General features: G+C 35.6%; 1 protein-coding gene across 6 annotated transcripts in view; it reads left to right on the top strand.

Moving 5' to 3' along the window:
- The window catches only part of SOX5 (SRY (sex determining region Y)-box 5), a 414,575-nt gene that overhangs the window by 319,706 nt on the left and 74,331 nt on the right, over positions 1-20,538 (top strand). For all 6 annotated transcript variants that reach the window (XM_014544242.1, XM_014544245.1, XM_014544247.1 and 3 more), the window contains exon 9: positions 9,001-9,147. In XM_014544242.1, the coding sequence (XP_014399728.1) occupies positions 9,001-9,147 (147 nt within the window). The remainder of the gene's footprint in view (positions 1-9,000; positions 9,148-20,538) is intronic.

Here is a 20,538-nt window from a genome sequence, read left to right as displayed (position 1 = left end):
AGGCGGGGAACGTTGGAGTCCGCAGCAAGCAAGCCTCATGCTCGCTTCAGTGCCTGGCTGCCGGCCGCCATCTTGGCTGACAGTTAATTTGCATATACTCACTGATTAGCCAATGAAAAGGGTAGTGGTCGTACGCCAATTACCATGTTTCTCTTTTATTAGTGTAGATATATATATATATATATGGAGGTGTGGATCATAATAGGAATAGTTTCTGCCTTGGAGTCCCTACAAGCCAGCCCCTTGTTTTCTCAGACATGTTTCCAAGTGGCTCACCTGTTTCCTCTGAAGGCAGACCTTCCTCTACCTTCCCCTTGTGGCTTGTCCTCCTGCTGTCTTGAATCACCTCTGGATGTCAGCTGACCATCCAGCCTTAGAAGTCTCTGTCCATTCAGGTCATTTCCTTACATAATCTGCTTTTGACTCTTATGTTCCAGTAGCTCCAACTTGTTCATTTTTTAAATTATGCACCATTGAGATGACTATAACTTTCCTCCATTTGGACAACTCTGAGTTGACATACTCTTTCAGTTTGTTGTATTTCTTGCTCTCAAGTTTAGAAATTGTGACCAGCCTGCTGGCATGGCTCAGTGGTTGAGTGTCGACCTATGAACTAGGAGGTCACGGTTCAATTTCTGGCCAGGGCACATGCCTGGGTAGTGGGTTCTATCACCAGTGTAGGGCGTGTGGGAGGCAGCAAATCAATGATTCTCTCTCATCATTGATATTTCTATCTCTCTCTCCCTCTCCCTTCTGCTCTGAAGTCAATAAAAATAAGTTCTTTAAATAAAGAAGAAATTGTGTCTAAATGCAAAAGATCCTGAATCTCGCAGGTTGTGTGTACTTCTTTGAACTTGCCCCCCAAGGTGACTGACTAATCCCTGGTATACCCAGATGCTACTCCCTTCATGCCCTTTGGATAAATACTCCAGCTGGAATTTTGCATTGGAGATGAAATGAAAACACTTACCAAATTCCCCAGGTACCTTCCTCCAGACACCTTCTCCCATGATTTATGTTAGAGCTGCTGAAGCAGCAAGAGAAATGCTTCACTCCTCCAGTCCTGACTCCACTTCTATGGATTAACCACTGAGGAGGCTAGGAGAGAACTCTAACCCTCGACTCCTTACTCCAAGCCTTTCATCCATACATAGAATTGTCTAAGAGTCTCAATCTTGAAAGCTAGCTGTCAGCTCTGTCTAGACTTCATTCTTTTCTAGCAGTCACCTTAGTGGTTAATACAAGTCATTATGTTTCAGAGCTCACTGTGTTTGGCATGCTAGCATTCTTTAATGGGTACAGAGCTAGTGTTCTGTTGATGGACCCTGGGGTTTCTTTCAGTTTTTGGCTATTGTGACTAATGTTGCTCCAATCATGGGTGTACAGATATCTGTTCCAGTTCCTGCGCTCAGTTATTTTGGGTATAGACCCAAAAGTGGGATTGCTGGATCATATGGCAGTTCTGCTTAATTTTTTGATGAATTGTCATACTGTTTTCCATAGCAGCTGCACCATTTTATATTCCCACCAGCAATGCACAAGGGTTCCAATTTCTCCACATCTTCAACACCCTTTGTAATTTTCTTTTTTGGTTTGTTTGTTTTTTAATAATAGTCATCCTATTGTGAAGTGGTACATTGTGGTTTGCATCCAGATATTTTGAAGGTTTGTTTGTCAAAATGGGAGAGTGAAACATACTTTATTTAACTTTATTAACATGATTTGTAAAATGTAATTTTTTATAAATTTGGCATGTGAGTTTCTATTTGCACTTTGCATTTTTGCCTTGGGATCCAGTAAATTTAAGGCCTATCTTTTTTTCCTTTTTTTTTTTTTTTTTTTTTTTTTTTTTTTTTACAATATACTTGAATAACATCCAAAGGAAGAGCTGACAATATTAGGGAAAGAAAGTCCATATTTAAACTTAAGTTGCTCTGATAATTTTCTGTGAAGAAACATTGTGAAAAATAATGTGCAAAGCAGATTTATTCACATTGAAACATGCTGATATGTTTTGAAAGATTTTCTCCAGTACATTAGTTTCTCTTTAAACTCCACATTTAAGTTACATTAAGAAGCTGAAATTAAGCTATAAAGATAACACTTATAGAGCCTTGAAATTGCTTTCTGAATTTTCCCTCACAAATGTTATTTTTGTCCCTTCCCTTAAAAAAACAAACAAATGCTTTCCTTACACATCACATCTAACATATATCATAGAGTTTGATTTAAATTTTAGAAGTACACATTTACCTATTTTTAAAATCTTAATAAATGACAATGCACATGTTTTAAAACCTCTAATCCAAGTGGTTAACACAGTGAATATATATTAACTCTTATTGCCAGATTTCAGACCCTGCACTTAAAAAAAATCACCTGTCATTTCTATGAATATATTTGAACTTCAAGGTGCTATTAATCAGAGAGTTATTTTTGAAAATTTAGGCCTATATTTGTTTGCTTATTGGAGAGTTTAGAAGTCACTGCTAATTTCTGAGTGAGCTTTCTTGAGCATCAAGAGTGATAAAGGACTTGAACTTCCAGCCCAATTAAAGTAAAATTGGTTTCATTAAACATTAAAATGTGAAACATTCATTTATAGTTACAGTATACTTTTTTCTCTCGTTTATGGGCTGATGTTGGATATGAGATAAGACTCGGAGAAAATTATTCTACCTATAAAAATAATTTTAATTCAACAAAAACAATATTAAATGGTTTTGTAGCCAGTTAGCCCTCTCCATTCAGATAATGGCAGGCAAGGTCAAAGTTCACAAATTGCTTAAAGAATCAGTATGTTTTACCATACAGCATTTAGAAAAGACAATGTTTTTAGTAATAATTTTAATGTCATTTTTAAATTTTTATTCTGTGCTTTTTGTACCCAGCTCTCCTATCTAGTGTGAAGTTGGGTGACATGGAAAGGAGAGAGGTGAGGAGGAAGAAAAAGGGAGGGTAAGGACAAAGAGAAGAGTAGACATGACTTATTTTGCACTGATTTCCCATTAAAATATGAATGTCCCTCTCTCTTAATCCATGGCTACAGTAGGGGAAGATAAGATAGTTGAATCAAACCATATACTGTCATATACTAATGACTCCTGAGTAACTGTCAGATGTAGTGTCAGCCCTGTCTCCTGGGATTTTATGCAAATTTTTCTCACAAAAAAGGAACACCTGCCCCGACAAGTTTGGCTCAGTGGATAGAGCGTCGGCCTGCGAACTGAAGGGTCCCAGGTTTGATTCCAGTCAAGGGCATGTACCTTGGTTATGGGCACATCCCCAGTGGGGGGTGTGCAGGAGGCAGCTGATCGATGTTTCTCTCTCATCGATGTTTCTAACTCTCTATCCCTCTCCCTTCCTCTCTGTAAAAAATCAATAAAATCTATTTAAAAGAAAAAAGAAAGGAACACCTGATAATAGATTCTAGTTCAAATAGAAAATTAAGCTTTGATTTAAGTAATAAAAAGGATCCCCCAAAATAGTTTACATCTACTAAAAGTTTAGCTCCTACTAAGTACTTTTTACTCTCTAAATAATAAATATGTGGGATTCAGTGAGTACTGTATATCCACTGATCAGATATAAGGCATTTCTCATTTGTCTTTTCCAAAATATTTAATCATATCTGTATTCTTAATGTCTTGGTTCTATTGTCTTTCCAAAAAGATATTAACTTTTTCTAATAATCTTCACCTAATTTTTCTGTTCATAATTCTAAATTGACTTATTTAGTTACTATTACAATAATGGGTATATTAATCTACCTTTTGTTCTTATGCTGATAAGATGTTGAAATTAATTTTGTGCCTTTTAAGTGAGTGGAATTAATGAATGAATGAATGCTTTTCATCAACATCACCAATAGCTATTTTTTCCTAATTTCTCAAATAATAAAGTGATGCCAGTTTCTTTTCAGATTTTTAAAATGTCATTATCATTATTAAATATATATTAAATATATCCTGGAAATGTAGTTTTGTTAAACATTAATGATATTCTACAGTTCATTTCTACCTTTACTCATTTCTCTTTTCTTCCTTCTAGGATTTTCTGAGAAAGCACTAAATAATAGAGACATAATCCCTGCCTTCAAGGAGTTTGCTAGGCAGTAAATGGTGTGAGGGAACAAATAGTGATATATAGTTTCATCACTACTTAATGCTTTGAGTCCAAATACTCCAGATGGCAATTAAACACTAGGCTAGTAGCCAATGGGAGAAGTTGTGTTTTTAGCAATTTGGGGAAAATAGCTTACTTATTAGGGTGAAGTGGCAAGAACTTGCCATCTCAAGTAATTAATGAAGTAATTTACCTCAGAATTTAAATAGGCTGTATGGTGGAATTTCTCCACTCCTAGCACTGAAAAGTACTAAATACTAGCTTAGACTATCTGAGTAAAATGATTACCTTCATAAGAAAATACAATCATATCTAACTGGTTAAACGCTATGATATCCAAATACAACTGTAGTATTTCTCCCCCCCCCCATTAGCAATTAATTAATAATGCGAATTAGCACTATAACCTATACTAATTAATTAGTTCAAGTTAAAATATCTGTTCTTTATCATCCCATCAGACTTTTTTAAAACATGTTTTTTATTGATTTTAGAGAGAGAGGAATGGAAAGATAGAAACATCAATGAGAGAGAAATATGGATCAGCTGTCTCCTTCACTCCACCTATGGGGGAGCAGGGGTTCGAGCCCACAACCCAGCATGTGCCCTGGTGGGAATCAAACCAGTGACCTCTTGGTGCATGGGATGGTGCTTGATCCACTGAGCCATACCAGCCAGGCCAGACTTTATTTTGACCCTACATTGGATCATTACAACTCAGCACCAGGAATGCCTGCTAATGAACTCCCCGCCCACTGTCAGCCTAGTAGTGCTTTGGTACACATGGCACAGGCTAGGAAAAAACAAACACTGATTAGGTTTGGCTAAGATAAATACAATTCAAGCTCATATTGTTATAGATACATTGCATCATGCTCTTAATACCTAAAGCAGTGTTTAATGAGCTATATGTTAGGGGAAGCCCCTGACTGAGTGATTCTAGCATTTTTACTACCACAAAGCAAAATTATAGGAAAATTTCCTGTGTTACTTACTTCTTCCCTTTTCTAAAAAAAAAAGAAGAAGAAGAAGAAAATATATGTGTTTTGGATGTCTTACAAAGATAATACAATGACTATGTACACGAATGAGAATGTATGATAGGTGAATATTTATGTACTATATCTATGAAATGAAGACTTTATATAAATTACATGACTCATCCTGTTCAGTTTCTTTTTACTTTTCTCCAGTTAGTATGAATTTGGAGTCATTTTCCCCTCTTCATTGTCACAAGTGTTACTTTTCAACTCAAGTTATCATTAAAAATATCACTACTAAATTTTGATAACCTCATAACTGATAAATTTTGCCTTATCTTTGTTTTAGTTAAAAATGTCATATATATTGCTCTCAAACATTAAGTGGCTTTCTCTTGTCCACATATTAAATTTAAACCCTTTTGCCTGTATTTCAAGTTTTTCTAGAAGGTGAACTAAGCTTACAAATCCACTACTATTTTACTCTTCCCAGGACATACACTCAATTAGGTCATTGTTCTTTCTACCACATCCTCTCAACTACTCGCTGCTCCACACTATCCTGTGTTCCCTTTGCAACAACTAAATTACTCCTGCCCCTGTACCTTTCTTTAAATTATTCTCCCTTTCTAGAATGCCACCTCCAGCTTAGCTACATATCTTTTGTGAAAATATATCAGAATGCACCGACTGATTTCCTGGTTTTTTTTTTCAGTAGCGTGCAGTTATAGTACATGAATAGTCTCACTATTTTATGTTTATCAATCTTTACTTAGTAAAGAAATTATGTTTATACACTTTCTGTATCCTTCACCATACTACTATAGTCTAGAGCAGTGATGGCGAACCTATGACACGCGAACTCATTTTTTTGGTTGATTTTTCTTTGTTAAATGGCATTTAAATATATAAAATAAATATCAAAAATATAAATCTTTGTTTTACTATGGTTGCAAATATCAAAAAATTTCTATATGTGACACGGCACCAGAGTTAAGTTAGGGTTTTTTCAAAATGCTGACACGCCGAGCTCAAAAGGTTCGCCATCACTAGTCTAGAGTATATAGCAGAATGTTAGCATATATATTACCTAATTGCCTGGCTTATGTAGCTCAGTGGTTGAGCATCGACTCACGAACCAAGAAGTGGCTGGCTCTATTCCTGGTCAAGGCACATGCCTAGGCTGTGTGCTCGATTTCTTGTAGGGGGCCTATAGGAGGCAGCCAATCAATGTTTCTCATCAGTGTTACTATCTCTCTCCTCCCATCTCTCTAAAAATCAATAAATACATATAAAATTATTAGTTATTTATCAAGCATTCTTTGCCATGTGTTTTTTCTGAGTATTTTATACACATTAAGTGATTTGCTTCTCACAGCAACCCTACTAAAAGTTTTATTTATCCTTGAATTTGCAGATTATAGATTTGTGCCTCATTTTAGTTGCCCGAGGTCACTGGTTCAGACATGGGATTAGAATTGAGGTTTGCCTTACTTTTAACTGTTCCACTAGAGGTAGAAATCATGGTCCTTGAAGGAGCTCAAAATGCTGGAGAGACAACCATGTAGGCTTATGGAACAATGTGAGACAAAAGTGATGATTATATGTATCTATACATAAAGAAACATACTTATGAACATATAACCACCAAGAATACACTAAGTAATCAATGAGTAGATTCAATTTAATCATATGTGATTGTTTTGTTTACTTAAAAAATCATTGTCTGATTTACTGCAGGGATGGGGAGAGGGAAATGGAATAAAAGATGCAATATTTTAAGCAATATAAAGACAGGCAAACCTAATACTCTATGATGTTGTGTGTTTATTAGTTTTAAGATAACAGTCAAGTTATTGTGCAAGGCAAAAGAGTTATTCTGTTAGTCTGGTTAACCTCATGATGTGAGCATTATTGTAAAGCTTTAGTTCTTTATATTTAGAGTTTAAATTTGTTTTTAGAACAACTTAACTGTTAAAGTAATTAAGTAATTTATTATAATGCATCTTATTATTTAACTCTTGGTTTTATCTGCCATCCTTTCAAGAAAAATGTTAGGCCTGGTGCATGAAATCCTGCATGGGTAGGGTTCCTAGGCCTGGCCTGTGATCAGGACTGATCTGCAGGGTGAACGGTGGGGCAATCGGGGGCCCCCGTTGGCACCTGCCTTGGCTGGCCTGGGGCCTGCCAGCTGGGGGCAGCTCCTGCATTGAGTGTCTGCCTCCTGGAGGTCAGTGTGTGTCATAGCGACTGGTCTTTCCACTGGTTGTTCTGCCATTCATTCCACCGTTTGGTCGATTTGCATATTAGGCTTTTATTATATAGGATTGTATATGCATATAAAAGACGTGTGTTATATAGTTCACAGGATGCTTATAACTTTGGGTGGCTTTTCAATCCCCACCACATGTCACTCCTTCCCTCTCAACAAGATCAACCAGTGGTTCTGGGATTGTAGATCTCACTGAGTACAGACACTATTGTTATTTTTAATTTTGCCTTAAGAGTGTGTAATAAATCAAATATTAATCATCTCTTTACTCCTTTTAACATCAGTCAACATACATATTTTAATGGATAGACAAATGACCTTAATTTTGTATAAGGTTGAATGATGTCATAACAGCATTTATTTTGTAAGTTACCATCCCTTACATATATAGCCAGGTGTGAGAACCACTGTTGGCCTCTTTAAATCCCCTGAAATTTCCTGTTAACTTCTGAATAGCCAGATTAGGATTCAGCAGTATTAAAATGTCTGGTTTATGTTAAAATTCCAGCAGACCTGAGATTCATTAGATTCTCTAAGACTTGAAGCCATTTTATGCTTCTCTAATGTAATGTAAATTTAAGGAACACATATTATTTGATACAAATTAAAATTTGTTCTAAATAGAGGCTAATGAGGAAAATCAGATGTGCTTGGTGGCAAATGCAGCGATCTGTGAATAGTGAGAAGTTTATATCAGAATTGGGGGAAAATAACTATATATTGTCCCCCCATCCAGATTTAAAATTTTTCACATTCTGCTAAATAGAAATGAAAAGAATATTAATTTAAATTTTTGATCTGACTATTTGAATCTAAAACAACCTCCTTGTTTTAAGATACCACATCATATAGCTATCATTATCAAATTAAAAGTTTTCTCTATTATTAAATTGACTTTGAGAATATTTTATTGGTTGTTTAGTAAGAATGATTATGTGATGGCTTAGCAAAGTGTGTATGTTTAGACAGTAATCCTGAAAACCCTAATCCTCAAGATAATTTCAGGTTTGTCTTTGTTTAGATATTATGAAGTAAAGTGGACTTCTGGCAGCATCTTAATTTTTAATGGTGTAGGTAGATTGACCAGATAATGTTCTTCCAAAACTCCTTCCATTCCAGCTCAATGGCTTTTTTGTATTTCTATACAACTAACAATCACAAAAAATTGTTACAGGTGCTCATTTCAACAAGTCTGAAAAAAAAGGCATAGTATTTTAAACATGAATAATAGGAAAATTACTTTGTATATGAAGCTGCATTATGTTTAACACACTGTGTAAAATTTAAAATATGTCGAACAAAAAGAGGTCTTGACCAAAGAATGATATACCTGCCTTCCAGAGATCTTGGGAAAGAGTAACTATAAAGCCTGTTATTTGCTTAGAACCTCTGCGCATACCGAAGCTGAAACCTCTTATATGTAGTCTCTGTGACTCCTCCCATAAAAAGTAAGCCATGGAAGTTTAGCTGACAGCTTCTTTCTTTAAATATTCCAGGGCACTAAGCAAAAATACCCAGAGGAAAAATACCATATCTGAATGTAGGTACTTTCTGAAGGGTGCATTAATTTTATCACTGAGTCTTTTTTCAATTTTCCCCTCTCTCTCTCTGTTTCTTCTGCAGCAGTTATATGCTGCCCAGCTGGCTGCGATGCAGGTATCCCCAGGAGGAAAGCTCCCAGGCATACCCCAAGGCAACCTCGGTGCTGCTGTTTCTCCTACCAGCATTCACACAGACAAGAGCACAAACAGCCCGCCACCCAAAAGCAAGGTACCCTTTTGAAGAAGCTATGTATTTTACCATTTAGAGTTTTACTTTTTATTCAGTGATATTTATTGAATATCTATTATGTGCCAGCAACGGGGCTAAACTGTGGGTGTTCAAGGAGATAAGAGGCTAGTAGGATCAGTGACATGTGTGTAAATTTACATACATACATTTCGCATCATTTATTCCACAGACAGCTATTGTAAGAAATGAGCGCTACAAAGGTTTATAAGATAGTAGACTGTACGCAAGTAGCTTACAGTGTGATAAAATGGATACCCATACTCTGTGATACAAAGTCTTATAAAGAGTTACAGATAAGGTGCTTTGGATGTCATTAGGACAGAGAGATGACCTTCAGTGAGAGACCTTGGGAAAGGTTTCCCAAAGAAGGGGCGACTGAAATAGAACTTAAAATATAAGTACAATTAGGGCATATAGAAAATGTTTGATTTAAATATCAATCACTTATAATGTGTCATGGTATAAGTATAATTTTAGATATACCATTTATCCAATGCAATTATCAGGTAAAGATATGGAGATCATAATAGTGTTAGAAGTAAGACTATTTAGAGCTAGTTCAGTTTTAGGAGCTAAAGAAACATTTCCTGAGAGAACATGAAAAAGGACCAGGGGAGGTTTTAATAATTTGTTTCTTGATTTAGAAGAAGAGGAATGCTGAAAAATTAAATGTTTGTGTTTGTAAAGACCTGACTTATTATATGATATGTGAAGTTATTAAACTTTCTATGGATGAATTAAGAAGAGTAGCCATAAAGTAATTTTCCCTGAGATTACTTAGGGAAGTAATTGCACATATTCTCTACCTATTAGAAAATGTTAAGTAGAAAATGGATACAGTTATATATCCTGAGTGTGTGTGTGTGTGTGTGTGTGTGTGTGTGTGTTTTGGGTTTTTTTTGCTGAACTACCTAGAAAATGCTTCTGTTCTTCATTCCATGAAAGCCATGCTAAAATGTCTAAAGAGTAACAGTGTAAGAGTAGTCATAGTCACACAGTTGAAAAAAATTAGGAAGTATTGACAGAGGAAAAAATCCAGAAATCTGTTAAGCCTCTTGTGCCCTGGCAGCTACCTTTCACAGTTAACCAATTAATCCAGAGATTGAACTGGAAAGAGAAGGGGTCAGTTTGGAAAGTGTGCTCCAACCTCTGCCTTCTCAAAACTCTGAAGTCCTTTGCTGTATTAGTAAACGAGAAATATATTTGAAAGTATAATTTAACCTGGACAGGGACCTTAGAAGGTGACTCCACAGCAATATGTGCAAATATACAGTACAAATGATTGTACACACTGGTGACATTAGGAAATATACATATGCTACTTGTCATATCTCTTTCAGCTGTGTAATGGGCCTTGCATGTTGAGTGCTTAATATATACCTAAGGCCTGGTCTGCTTTACTTTATAATGACAGCAGAACATACCTTTTTTTCAATGACAGTTTACATTCAATAGTATTCTGTGTTAGTTTCATATGTACAGCAAAGTGGCTAGAAAATTATGTACTTTACAGAGTGGTTCCCCTGATACTTCAAGCAGCCACCGGGCCCCCCACACAGTCATCATGACTCTATTAACTGTATTTTCTATGCTGTAATCCACATCTTTGTGACTATTCTGTAACTACCAATTGATACCGCTTAATCCCTTCACCCTTTCCCCCCAGCTCCCCTACAACTGTCATTCTAGAACATACATTTTCTCAAACTTGATAATAATTATAACATTTAGTCAATACAATTTAATTTTAAAGCAGTGTCTCGTGGGCCAACAGTTTTAATATATTACATACACAGACTAATTTTGAGTAAAATAAGGAGCTGTAGCCACATAGTCATTGTCACACACAAATAACTCTGTGAGGTATTATTGTTTTTCTTGATTTACTAATGTGATTTTTTTTACGCCATGCTTTATAATGGTGCTTTACATTAGGACATTTTATATTTTTGAATTACAGTTCACATTCAGTATTATCTTTATAGGACATTTTGTTTTATTACTTATCATTTCAAAATATCATTAATGTCTTCTCCCCAAATCACTTAATCATGAAGCTTTGGTGTTAGTCAATCTTATTCATTTTTGCATCCATTCATCCATTCATTCATTCATCTATTCAGATGTTTATTGAGCATTGTTCTTAGGTAACAATGGCAAACATAAAAGTGAATGAAGGTTTTCTTTGCCAAAATTAGGATGCTGCTTTATAAACTGTACTAGTGGCCCTGCGCATGAATTCGTGTGCGAGTAGCTTGCTGCTGCTTGCCTCAGGTGGCCGCCCTGCCCACCACCGCTCGTAGCCCTCCACTGTACACAGCTTGCTGACCTGCCCTCCTGTAGCTCTCCGCCTGCTGCCCCACCCTCCTGTAGCTCCCTGCCTCTTGTAGCTTGCTGCCCCACCCTCCTATTGATTGGTCGTTATGTGATGGAGTTCCGACCAATTTGCAGATTACCCTATTATAAGTATAGATGATTCTAGACACTCATAGAACTCCATAGACTGAGTATAAAACTGATTAAGTAATGTTAAAATTCTGCCACATTTTATGGTTTCACATATCTTTAATATTAGCAAAAAAAAAAGGTTGTTTCTATAGCTATGATTATATATAATTTAACAAATATATTTATATTTTACCTTTAAAATTCAGTTCTCTTTGAAAATTAGCCTTGCCTTGGCCAGTGTAGCTCAGTTGGTTGGTCATTGTCCCATGCACCAGGAGGTTGCTGGTTTGATTCCCAGATAGGGCACATGCCTGGGTTGCAGGCTCAATCCCAGTTAGGGGGCATTCAAAGGTAACAGAACCATGATGTACTCTCACATTGATGTTTCTCTCTCTCTCTCTCCCCCTCTCCCTTACTCTCTCTCTAAAAATCAATAAACTATCCTTTAAAACAAAAAAGGAAATTAGCCCTCATGACTTTTCTATCATATAAAGTTTAATAAAACTGCAGATGTTATATATCCTTTCATCTGCAATTATTGTTAAATACATAAAAAGTTCAACACAAATAAAATACCTCTTTTTTTAAGTAAGAACAACAATATAATAAAAAGATGTCCTTTCTTTGCTCAGTATCCTCTAGCATATTGTCTACAGGCACTTACTGTCAGAAAAGATGCCTTCAATGTGCTTGTGTTTCACTGAGCAGTAAACTTTAATAGGTTAACAATAACCTGACCAATAAATATTACCATCATCACTTGAATGAAGAACATGGCCAAAAATAAATAAAACCAGCAGTAAATAAAGAGGACCCCTTTCAAAATATGAATTTAGTTGTTTATAGTCTGGAATTGACATTTATATATAGAATAATAAATATTTTCACTTTGCAAAGATATTTTACTTCCATATAATAATTATCATTTATTATTGCATTTAAAAATTTATCCAATAAGTTCTTAGTGTCCTGGGGGTATTTTTATGTGTTTTATTAGTGAATTTTCATGTCTGTCTTATATATTGTAGAATTATTTTATTAAAGGGCTTTGTGTTGTCTGCATACCTACCCAGCATAAACCTGATGGTTTACATTGACAGTCCATTTATTGTTCGGAACAATGGACTCGTAAGTCACATCCAGGTGATGATGTAAGGAAAATGATCTTATTGACAGCTGTCAAAAATCATGCTCTCTGGTTTCATTGCCTGCCCTTCCTCCTGGCTATGCCTTTGCCTTTGCCTCACAACTCTGGAGAAGTACACAAACAAAACTTATTTGCAATTTGCAAAAAAAAAAATAAAAGGGGGAATCAAAAGGAGGGGGCTCCAAAAGACTGTAAAATTGTACAGCATGGGTCCTCTGATGCATGCTGTTTTCAATCTGCTGTGTGCCAGTTGGAGGCTTGGAGAGTGTGTGCGCGCGCGAGAAAGGATAATGCTGAGAAATGATAGAGTGGCTGTGACCTCCAAGCTCAGCCTGGAAATCCAAGACATTGATTTCACTTAGCATACCTGCTGGGAAATCTGGCGGAGTTCAGTTGTAATAAAAGAACAAGATTCTGTTCTAATGGTAATGGCGTATGACAGACATATCACTTTGTCTGTCCTCAGCGCCAGAGAGAGGAGAAGTGGAGAGAGGTCACCTGACCTGCCTGTGGTGTTGTTCCAGTGCAGTATTGGGCTCTGAACTGCCGCCTGGGAACATAATTACTTATAATATTCAATGATAAAGAAACCTTTAGAGAACTCACAGTGAACCTCTGAAAACCGCACATAGAAATTGGGTTCTGTGAATATGAAAACAGGAAAAGGAATCTGGTCTCTTCAACTCTGCATTGGATAGTGTTGCTTGTTGAGTTATATGTATGTCCCTGAACTTACTGTTTGTGAACTGATTCCATTAATGGCTGAAATAATGTCATTGGTTAACTTATTTTATTTTTATGCTTTGATTTTATTAGACACAGGCCAAGAAAAGATTTGTTTTCATGGTCTATTTTGCCAAAGATTCAAAATTCAGATCAGCAGCAGTTTTTTAAGTTTCTCAGGTATTACATAAAATCTTAATTCATGTGTACTTGTCTCTTTAGCAATTATTTAATTTTTTTCTTCTCTCAATTCTACCCCAGGACAATTTATTTTTCATTTCCTAACAAAAGGAAATATATTTAATTTTTCAGAGATGTTCTCCTTTTTCCTGTCCTCACAGCTGTGCTTATGAGTAAATATTGGTAAATAACTTTGAATAGAAGTATGAAATCTTGAACTTTTGTGCACAAGATATCCTGTTTAAAGAAAACTGTAGGAATAATTTTGCTTCTCATATTAAGGAAAATTGTTTAGCAAAGGTATTATTTAGCAGTATTGGCCCTTGATTTTCAAATATAATATTGTTGCTTTGAGTCTGCTTATGTTTCTTAACAAATGTTTGAATTAATTTTTTTTATAGTTTAGCTTTCTGCCACAAGTGTATGCAGGGACTTTCATTTCTGTACCACATATTTCTTTATTTAAATGGTTTCCGCATTATTTATTGCAGGCTTTTAAGAACCTAGATAGCCTTTGCTTCATAATAGTAATTGATCTCTTGATGGCATTTGCTTTATAAGAATAGTTATATTTTTAATAAGAGAATTACTATTAGCCTTAAAATAGTTCTCTTGGGAGGAGAGTATATTTACTCAGTTTCTCACACTGTTGGTAATGTATAGGCTTATAATTCTATGTTATCAAGAAATCCTCAAATGTCATAGATGTGCTAACCATCTGAACTTCATATTTTAACTGTTTTTCCTTGACAAAGTAGCCATTTCCTGGGAAAAGTATAAGAGCAACTTGTAAATACTAATACATGTCTCTTAGTAGTTAATGAAAACTTATTGCCTACAGTAACCAAGAATAGTTCGTTTGAAAAGCTGATGATAAGAGAGAATTTCTGGGTGCTTTTCTGTTAACCTTGCTATGACCCTTGTCATACCCCTGGTCATAGTTATGTCTCTGTCAATGATAGGAATACATAGATTGTCCAAATCAATTTTTGTTCTTGTTTTCAAATACTTTGGCAGCGATGTTCCCATTTGCTCAGCAGTAGCACCTGGGAGTTATGACAAGAAAAAGAAATATTTTTCCCAACAAGCCAGAAACAGCCCTGGCCAGCTTACCAGACACACTCAGATTCTTTGAGCTATAATATCCTAATAAATATTGCTTCAAATTCAGAGGCAAGAAGTGGAACTCTATTGTTATCTGATCCTGTTTCACAGGCACAGTAATGCATATCTTTTCTGATTTGCTAGACATGTGCTTGTATTAGTAATGTCAGAAGTGCCAGAGACTCCTCTTAGGATACCTATTGTTTGTTACAATGTATCAATCAGATGGTTTCATGCTCTCAAGTAATTATTATATCAACAACACACTGATCTGCAAGGGAGAATTGTAGTTTAATACTGTGAGTCACACACTGTGGTATGCATACACACAAGATTATTTAGCAATAAGTGTAAGTATGAGACCTCAGAGGTAATTATGATTCATCTTAACTGAAAATCAGTTTGAACAGGAGATGTGGGAACTAAAGCTTTTTTGCTAACTTTGAAACAGTATTCCATAATGCCAAGTGGGGGGTAAGGGCTGAACACATCCAGTATATCCACAACCAAGTCAAACCATCATCGACACTAACTATAAAAACACGATTTTTAATATTTGACAAAATCATCCTTTCAGGATAAAGCACAGGACATGAAAGAGACTTCATAAGTTTGAAACAGAGAAGTGCTAAGGCCTCCACAGGAGTTTTTTCCATGATGGAAAGTTCAAAAGGCACTGCTCGGTATAGCTATCACTTCATTTCGTATTTTTCACATTTTCTCTACCTATGAAAAAAAAATTTAAATATATTTTATTGATTTTTTTTTACAGAGAGAGGAAGGGAGAGGGATAGAGAGTTAGAAACATCGATGAGAGAGAAACATTGATCAGCTGCCTCCTGCACACCCCCTACTGGGGATGTCCCCGCAACCAAGGTACATGCCCTTGACCGGAATCGAACCTGGGACCTTTCAGTCCACAGGCTGACGCTCTATCCACTGAGCCAAACCGGTTAGGGCTGAAAAATTTTTAATCATAGTAGTTGCTAAGATGTAATTGCTAATATATAAAAGTTCCTCAAATAGTACTATTTGACTTATTCTTAGAGCTTTCCAGGTCAAGATCTCAAATAAATTTTCGCTTACTACACAGGGCTAGAACTAGTCTCTGAGTATACTGTCTCCAAGTAACCCACAGAGCTTAAGTAGTATCAGTAAGAGAGATGCTGTCCTCCGTCTATATATGTGAGATCAAATAAAATCAGGATCCATCCTGAACCTGTAGGAGCTGGTATGCTGTAGACTTCATTTCTTTTAAAACGCCAGAACAGAAAGAGATGTTGGCCTCAGCTAATTATAACCACATTCAAATTGGACATTTTCTATTCTTATGCTTTAAACACTGTCTGGCATATCCATGAAATGCAAGAACCTCCCTAACACCTTGCTCTGTACAGCTGCTTTGTGCTTTGTTGAACACTCTTCTCTCCCTTGTATTTCAATATCTGTGCAGTGCCTATTTTGTGAGCCTTAGAGAGGTGTTGAGCCATCAGCCTGCTAAAGGCAGTCTAAACCCCCTGCAGCAGTGCTAGATGGATAAGACCGTGTTCCCCACCCTAGGATTGGCAGGGCTCTAGTATACAAACAGTTTCTGGGGAGAAAGGCGTAAATTGCTTTGAAAAATTTACATTGGCTGTTGATAAAGGGGATGGGATTGGTGAAGCAGGGATAGTTGGGGGCAGGTGCATAGTCTGGATAAGGAAGAAGTGTTCGCTCTTCTGGATTGGTTGTGGTTGACAGTCCAGAAAATATCATGCCCAACCTGGTAGTCAGCTCTTTGGTTATTCTCTCTAGAGAAATGGGAAAACAACCACCTGGAAGGTAACTCCAAGTTTCACCACACACTTAGGAATGTAATCAGTCTTTTCTTGGTTTCCCCCGCCGAGATTAACTCATTAACCTCTCTTGTCTCTTTCTTCCACCCTCTGGCCTGCTCTAATTTAATTTAGGGCATCTCAGAACTTTCTTCTTGTCACACGCTAAGTCATTTCTACGTCAGAGACTGAGAAAGCAAAAGTACACTTCTGTTATTTCCCTTCTGGGGAATCATTTGTCCTTTATTCTTCCTAAAACACTCTTCAAGTCAATTAAAATATTTTCTTTTCTACCCTAAATAATTGATCAGTGCCTCATTTGAGCTACTGATTATTGACCCCTGGATTGGAACTGTTTGAATAGAGAATTAAGAAGTGACATCATAGAGAATTAATCTAAACCTCAGATTTTATTCTCTCTTCGTTGAATTAAATATAGTCTGCTTAAAAATTATTTCATATTCATAAAATAAGAAGAATATTAATGGTCCCTTTTAAAAATACCCCAGAATATAGGTTAACAATACAATTTTAATTAGTATAGTTATTAAAATTACAATTACTAATATCTTGTTTAGCTGAAGAAAATAGTATATATTGCATATTTATTTGTTAAACTTCACCAAAAGATTTTTCTTGAGAGAGAACAAAGCGTTCTGCTAAGCTTTAAAGAGTGAACAGTAGAAAGAAAACAATGCATTAATTAAACATAGATGTAAGAGTCAGAAAAATAGAGATGTAATATTCTAAACTAAAGACGGACAAGTTCAAAACCGAAAATATTCAAAATTTTTATTTATTTAACAAAATGTATTAGATATTTTGTTTGTAGAATTATGGAAGCTTAAATAAGAAGGAAACCCAGAAAGTATGTAGACCAACCAATAATAACCAGTCACGAGGTCACTTTGCCTCTGCCTAGACTCCTGCTATGAGAGGGAGTCCACCACTTCATAAGGTGGCAGTATTTTATAAAGGGTAACTATTACTGTCACAATATTCTTATTTAAATAGAACTGTAATCAACTTTCCAGTATTCCAACTTGTGGTTCCACTGAATGGCAATTGTATTTGTTAGAACTCTTTCCGTGATAGAAAACCCAGACCAACTGGATTAAACAAAAAGAAAATGTATTCACTAACATTTTTTAAAAGATTATTCTGAATCCAGGTATGGCTTAATCAGAAATTCAAACAGTAGTGCATGGAATTGGTTTCTATCTCTTAGCTCTGTTCTTGTCTCATTCTTCACAGAACTGTCCCCCTTCAGTGTTCTGTAGCGCCCTATGCTTGCATTACCATTCATTGACTCAACACATCTTAATTTATGCCTAGTGGGTGCCAAGTGTAGTTCAAAGCAGTAGAATCAGAGCTACTACAGTGAAGAACATAACAGTTTGCCTTCTCAAGATTTTGCAGGTTAAGGGGAAGAGGCAAACTATGAGTAATTAAACAAGCACATGGATTTGTGTATTGGTAAGTGCTATATAAAACATGGTAAAATGTAGAGTGCCTGGGGACAGGTGAGGGAATTTGCTTGAGATGGAGTTATAAAGGAAGCCCTCTCTGAATCATGAAAAGGAAAGTACCTACCAAGGTCTGAGGATCTTCCAAACCAGAGGAATAGCAATTGGAAAGGCCCTAATCTATCAGTGAGCTTGACAAAGTCAAGATTTGAAAATAGGCTGGGGTGGAATGATACGAACTGAGATTGGAAATGAGAAAGACCAGATCTTGTTAAGGAGTTTGAATTATATTCTAATTGTATTCATTTTTAAAGAGAAATTAGTATTTACCATTTGTCATACCACTTATTAAACGGTTATACTTACCTACGTAATGTCTTACTTTCTTAGGGTGATATGTCTTTGAAGCAAAGAAAAGATATTGCTTTATCCCTTGGACCAATTAATATATGAAGTGTCTCTACAATGCCTCCCTAGAAACACTCTGAAATTTGAGCCCTGATAACATATTCTGGATTTTTCCATTGGAGAGACAAAACAATTTCATTCAACAAATACCTGTTGATTACCTAGGATATGGGGTCTGAGTCCTGGACATGAGGATACCTGTGAACAGTGCAGCCAGGTCTCTGACCTCGCAGAGCACAGAGTCTGTAGTGAGGAAAATGGTGAGGGATACGGACAGAAAAAGACAATCATGTACAAAGGTGGCAAGCGAGTGCCAAGACTGAATTTCGAATATTTCCTAGGGATTTTTCAGACTCACTTCCTTATCAGAGGTTTTTCATTAGTAGTGTAAGAAAGCACACATAATTGATAGTACGTGTCATCGCCTGTATGAAACAAATTAAAGGTTGAGTTTTGGGAGTGATATTTTGATACTAACACGAATACAAGAATATTGATTTAAACAAAGTCATGTTAAAAATCTACAATTGCTATTTATAAGTGCTCATAAGAGTATTGGAATTTTTATTTTATTTACTGTCTTTTGAGCAGGTTAACAAGTGACAAAAGAAAGCAGAGTCTAATTTATAATTAATCTGATTTTTGCTTTTTAAATTTTTTTTTATTTTAACCCAAAATTTATAACCCAGTGTTATTTGATCAGATCTGCCAAGTACAGCAGACTTTTCGCTATCAGTGAAAAATGTGCTACAATTTTAAAAGACATACAACAGAGTAGTTTTTAAGTTATTAATAGCATCATTTTTATCATTGGGCTAAAGCAGTAATCTCCTGAATTGAGAATTTTTGAGAAGACAAGTATCTTTCAAAATCAATACCCACTTCTTTCCTCCATCTCGCCTTCTACTTCCTCCCTTCCCTTCCTCAGGTTATAAGCTTTATTAAAGTCACACTTCTTGTCATATAAATATGCATCACCACTCATTTTTAAAAATCTATAAAGTTTCTGTAAAATGTAGATAAATAATGTGATTATTTTCTTGGTTGAAAAAATGTCCTTATATGATTTACTTAAGCATGTACATTCATAATGCACTTAAAATTCTATTCATTTTACTGATATTGAGTTTATGCAGATCTGATATATCTGTTTTATTGTGTTATATTCTACACAGTGACCTTTTTTTAGTTATACTTTTCACATTTTCTCAAGCATATGCAGTATGGAAGTGGCATTAATTGCACAGTTATCTTAAGGAGAAATAGAGACTATTTAATCCAGTGCCTGTCCAAAAAGTTATCAGATGATGAAGTTCTGCATCATCATTCATATTGTTTTTCATTACTTCTAATAATCAACTAAAGAACACATATTCTTAATTATAGTTTTTTAAACAAAGACCAAAAATCGTGTATCTTGATTAGTATTAAATGTGAAAAAAATGCTTCAACTGATGCACAGTGAGTGGCATCATTCATATTGACTGTTAATTATCGCTTAAGGTCTGCTTAATATGTTCAGAGAAATTTGCCAGAATATATTTTTATCTCATGTATATTAAAGTTTGATAACACAGGAGACACAGAATATAAAATAGCTCTTTTGGTGAAATAGAGGAAATTTTTATAACTTGTTTTTCACTTGAAAATATATTTGAATCTTTTTCTATACTGAAATAATAATTTTGGTCATGAAAATTATAATGTTAAAAGTATTAAATTTGAAAAATGCATTCTTAATGGCTCAGAGTGTTGAATATTGAGAACTTGATTAACAGGTCCTGCTTGGGAAGCAGCATATCTATAGATGCAAGTATCTAAATATCATAAACGGCTAGCAATTTCCCTTAACCTGAGTCCTAAGGTGTCCTAAGGTTCTCATGGGAAGAATGTACCACTTTTCTAGTCCTGGGCATCCTTGTAGATACTATAATTGGCTGCTTCTTCGAATTATACAACCTCCCTGTGATCTGCAGGATTTACAAATGCAATATCCCACAACATTTAGAACTTGTACTTCCAACTATGAACTATCCGATTCCATTGGGTGACTTTTTTTCAGAATCAAGCAGTTTACATT

Source organism: Myotis brandtii, unplaced genomic scaffold (genome assembly GCF_000412655.1).
Source record: "Myotis brandtii unplaced genomic scaffold, ASM41265v1 scaffold358, whole genome shotgun sequence".
Taxonomy (NCBI): domain Eukaryota; kingdom Metazoa; phylum Chordata; class Mammalia; order Chiroptera; family Vespertilionidae; genus Myotis; species Myotis brandtii.
This window is presented reverse-complemented; position numbering and strand designations above follow the sequence as displayed.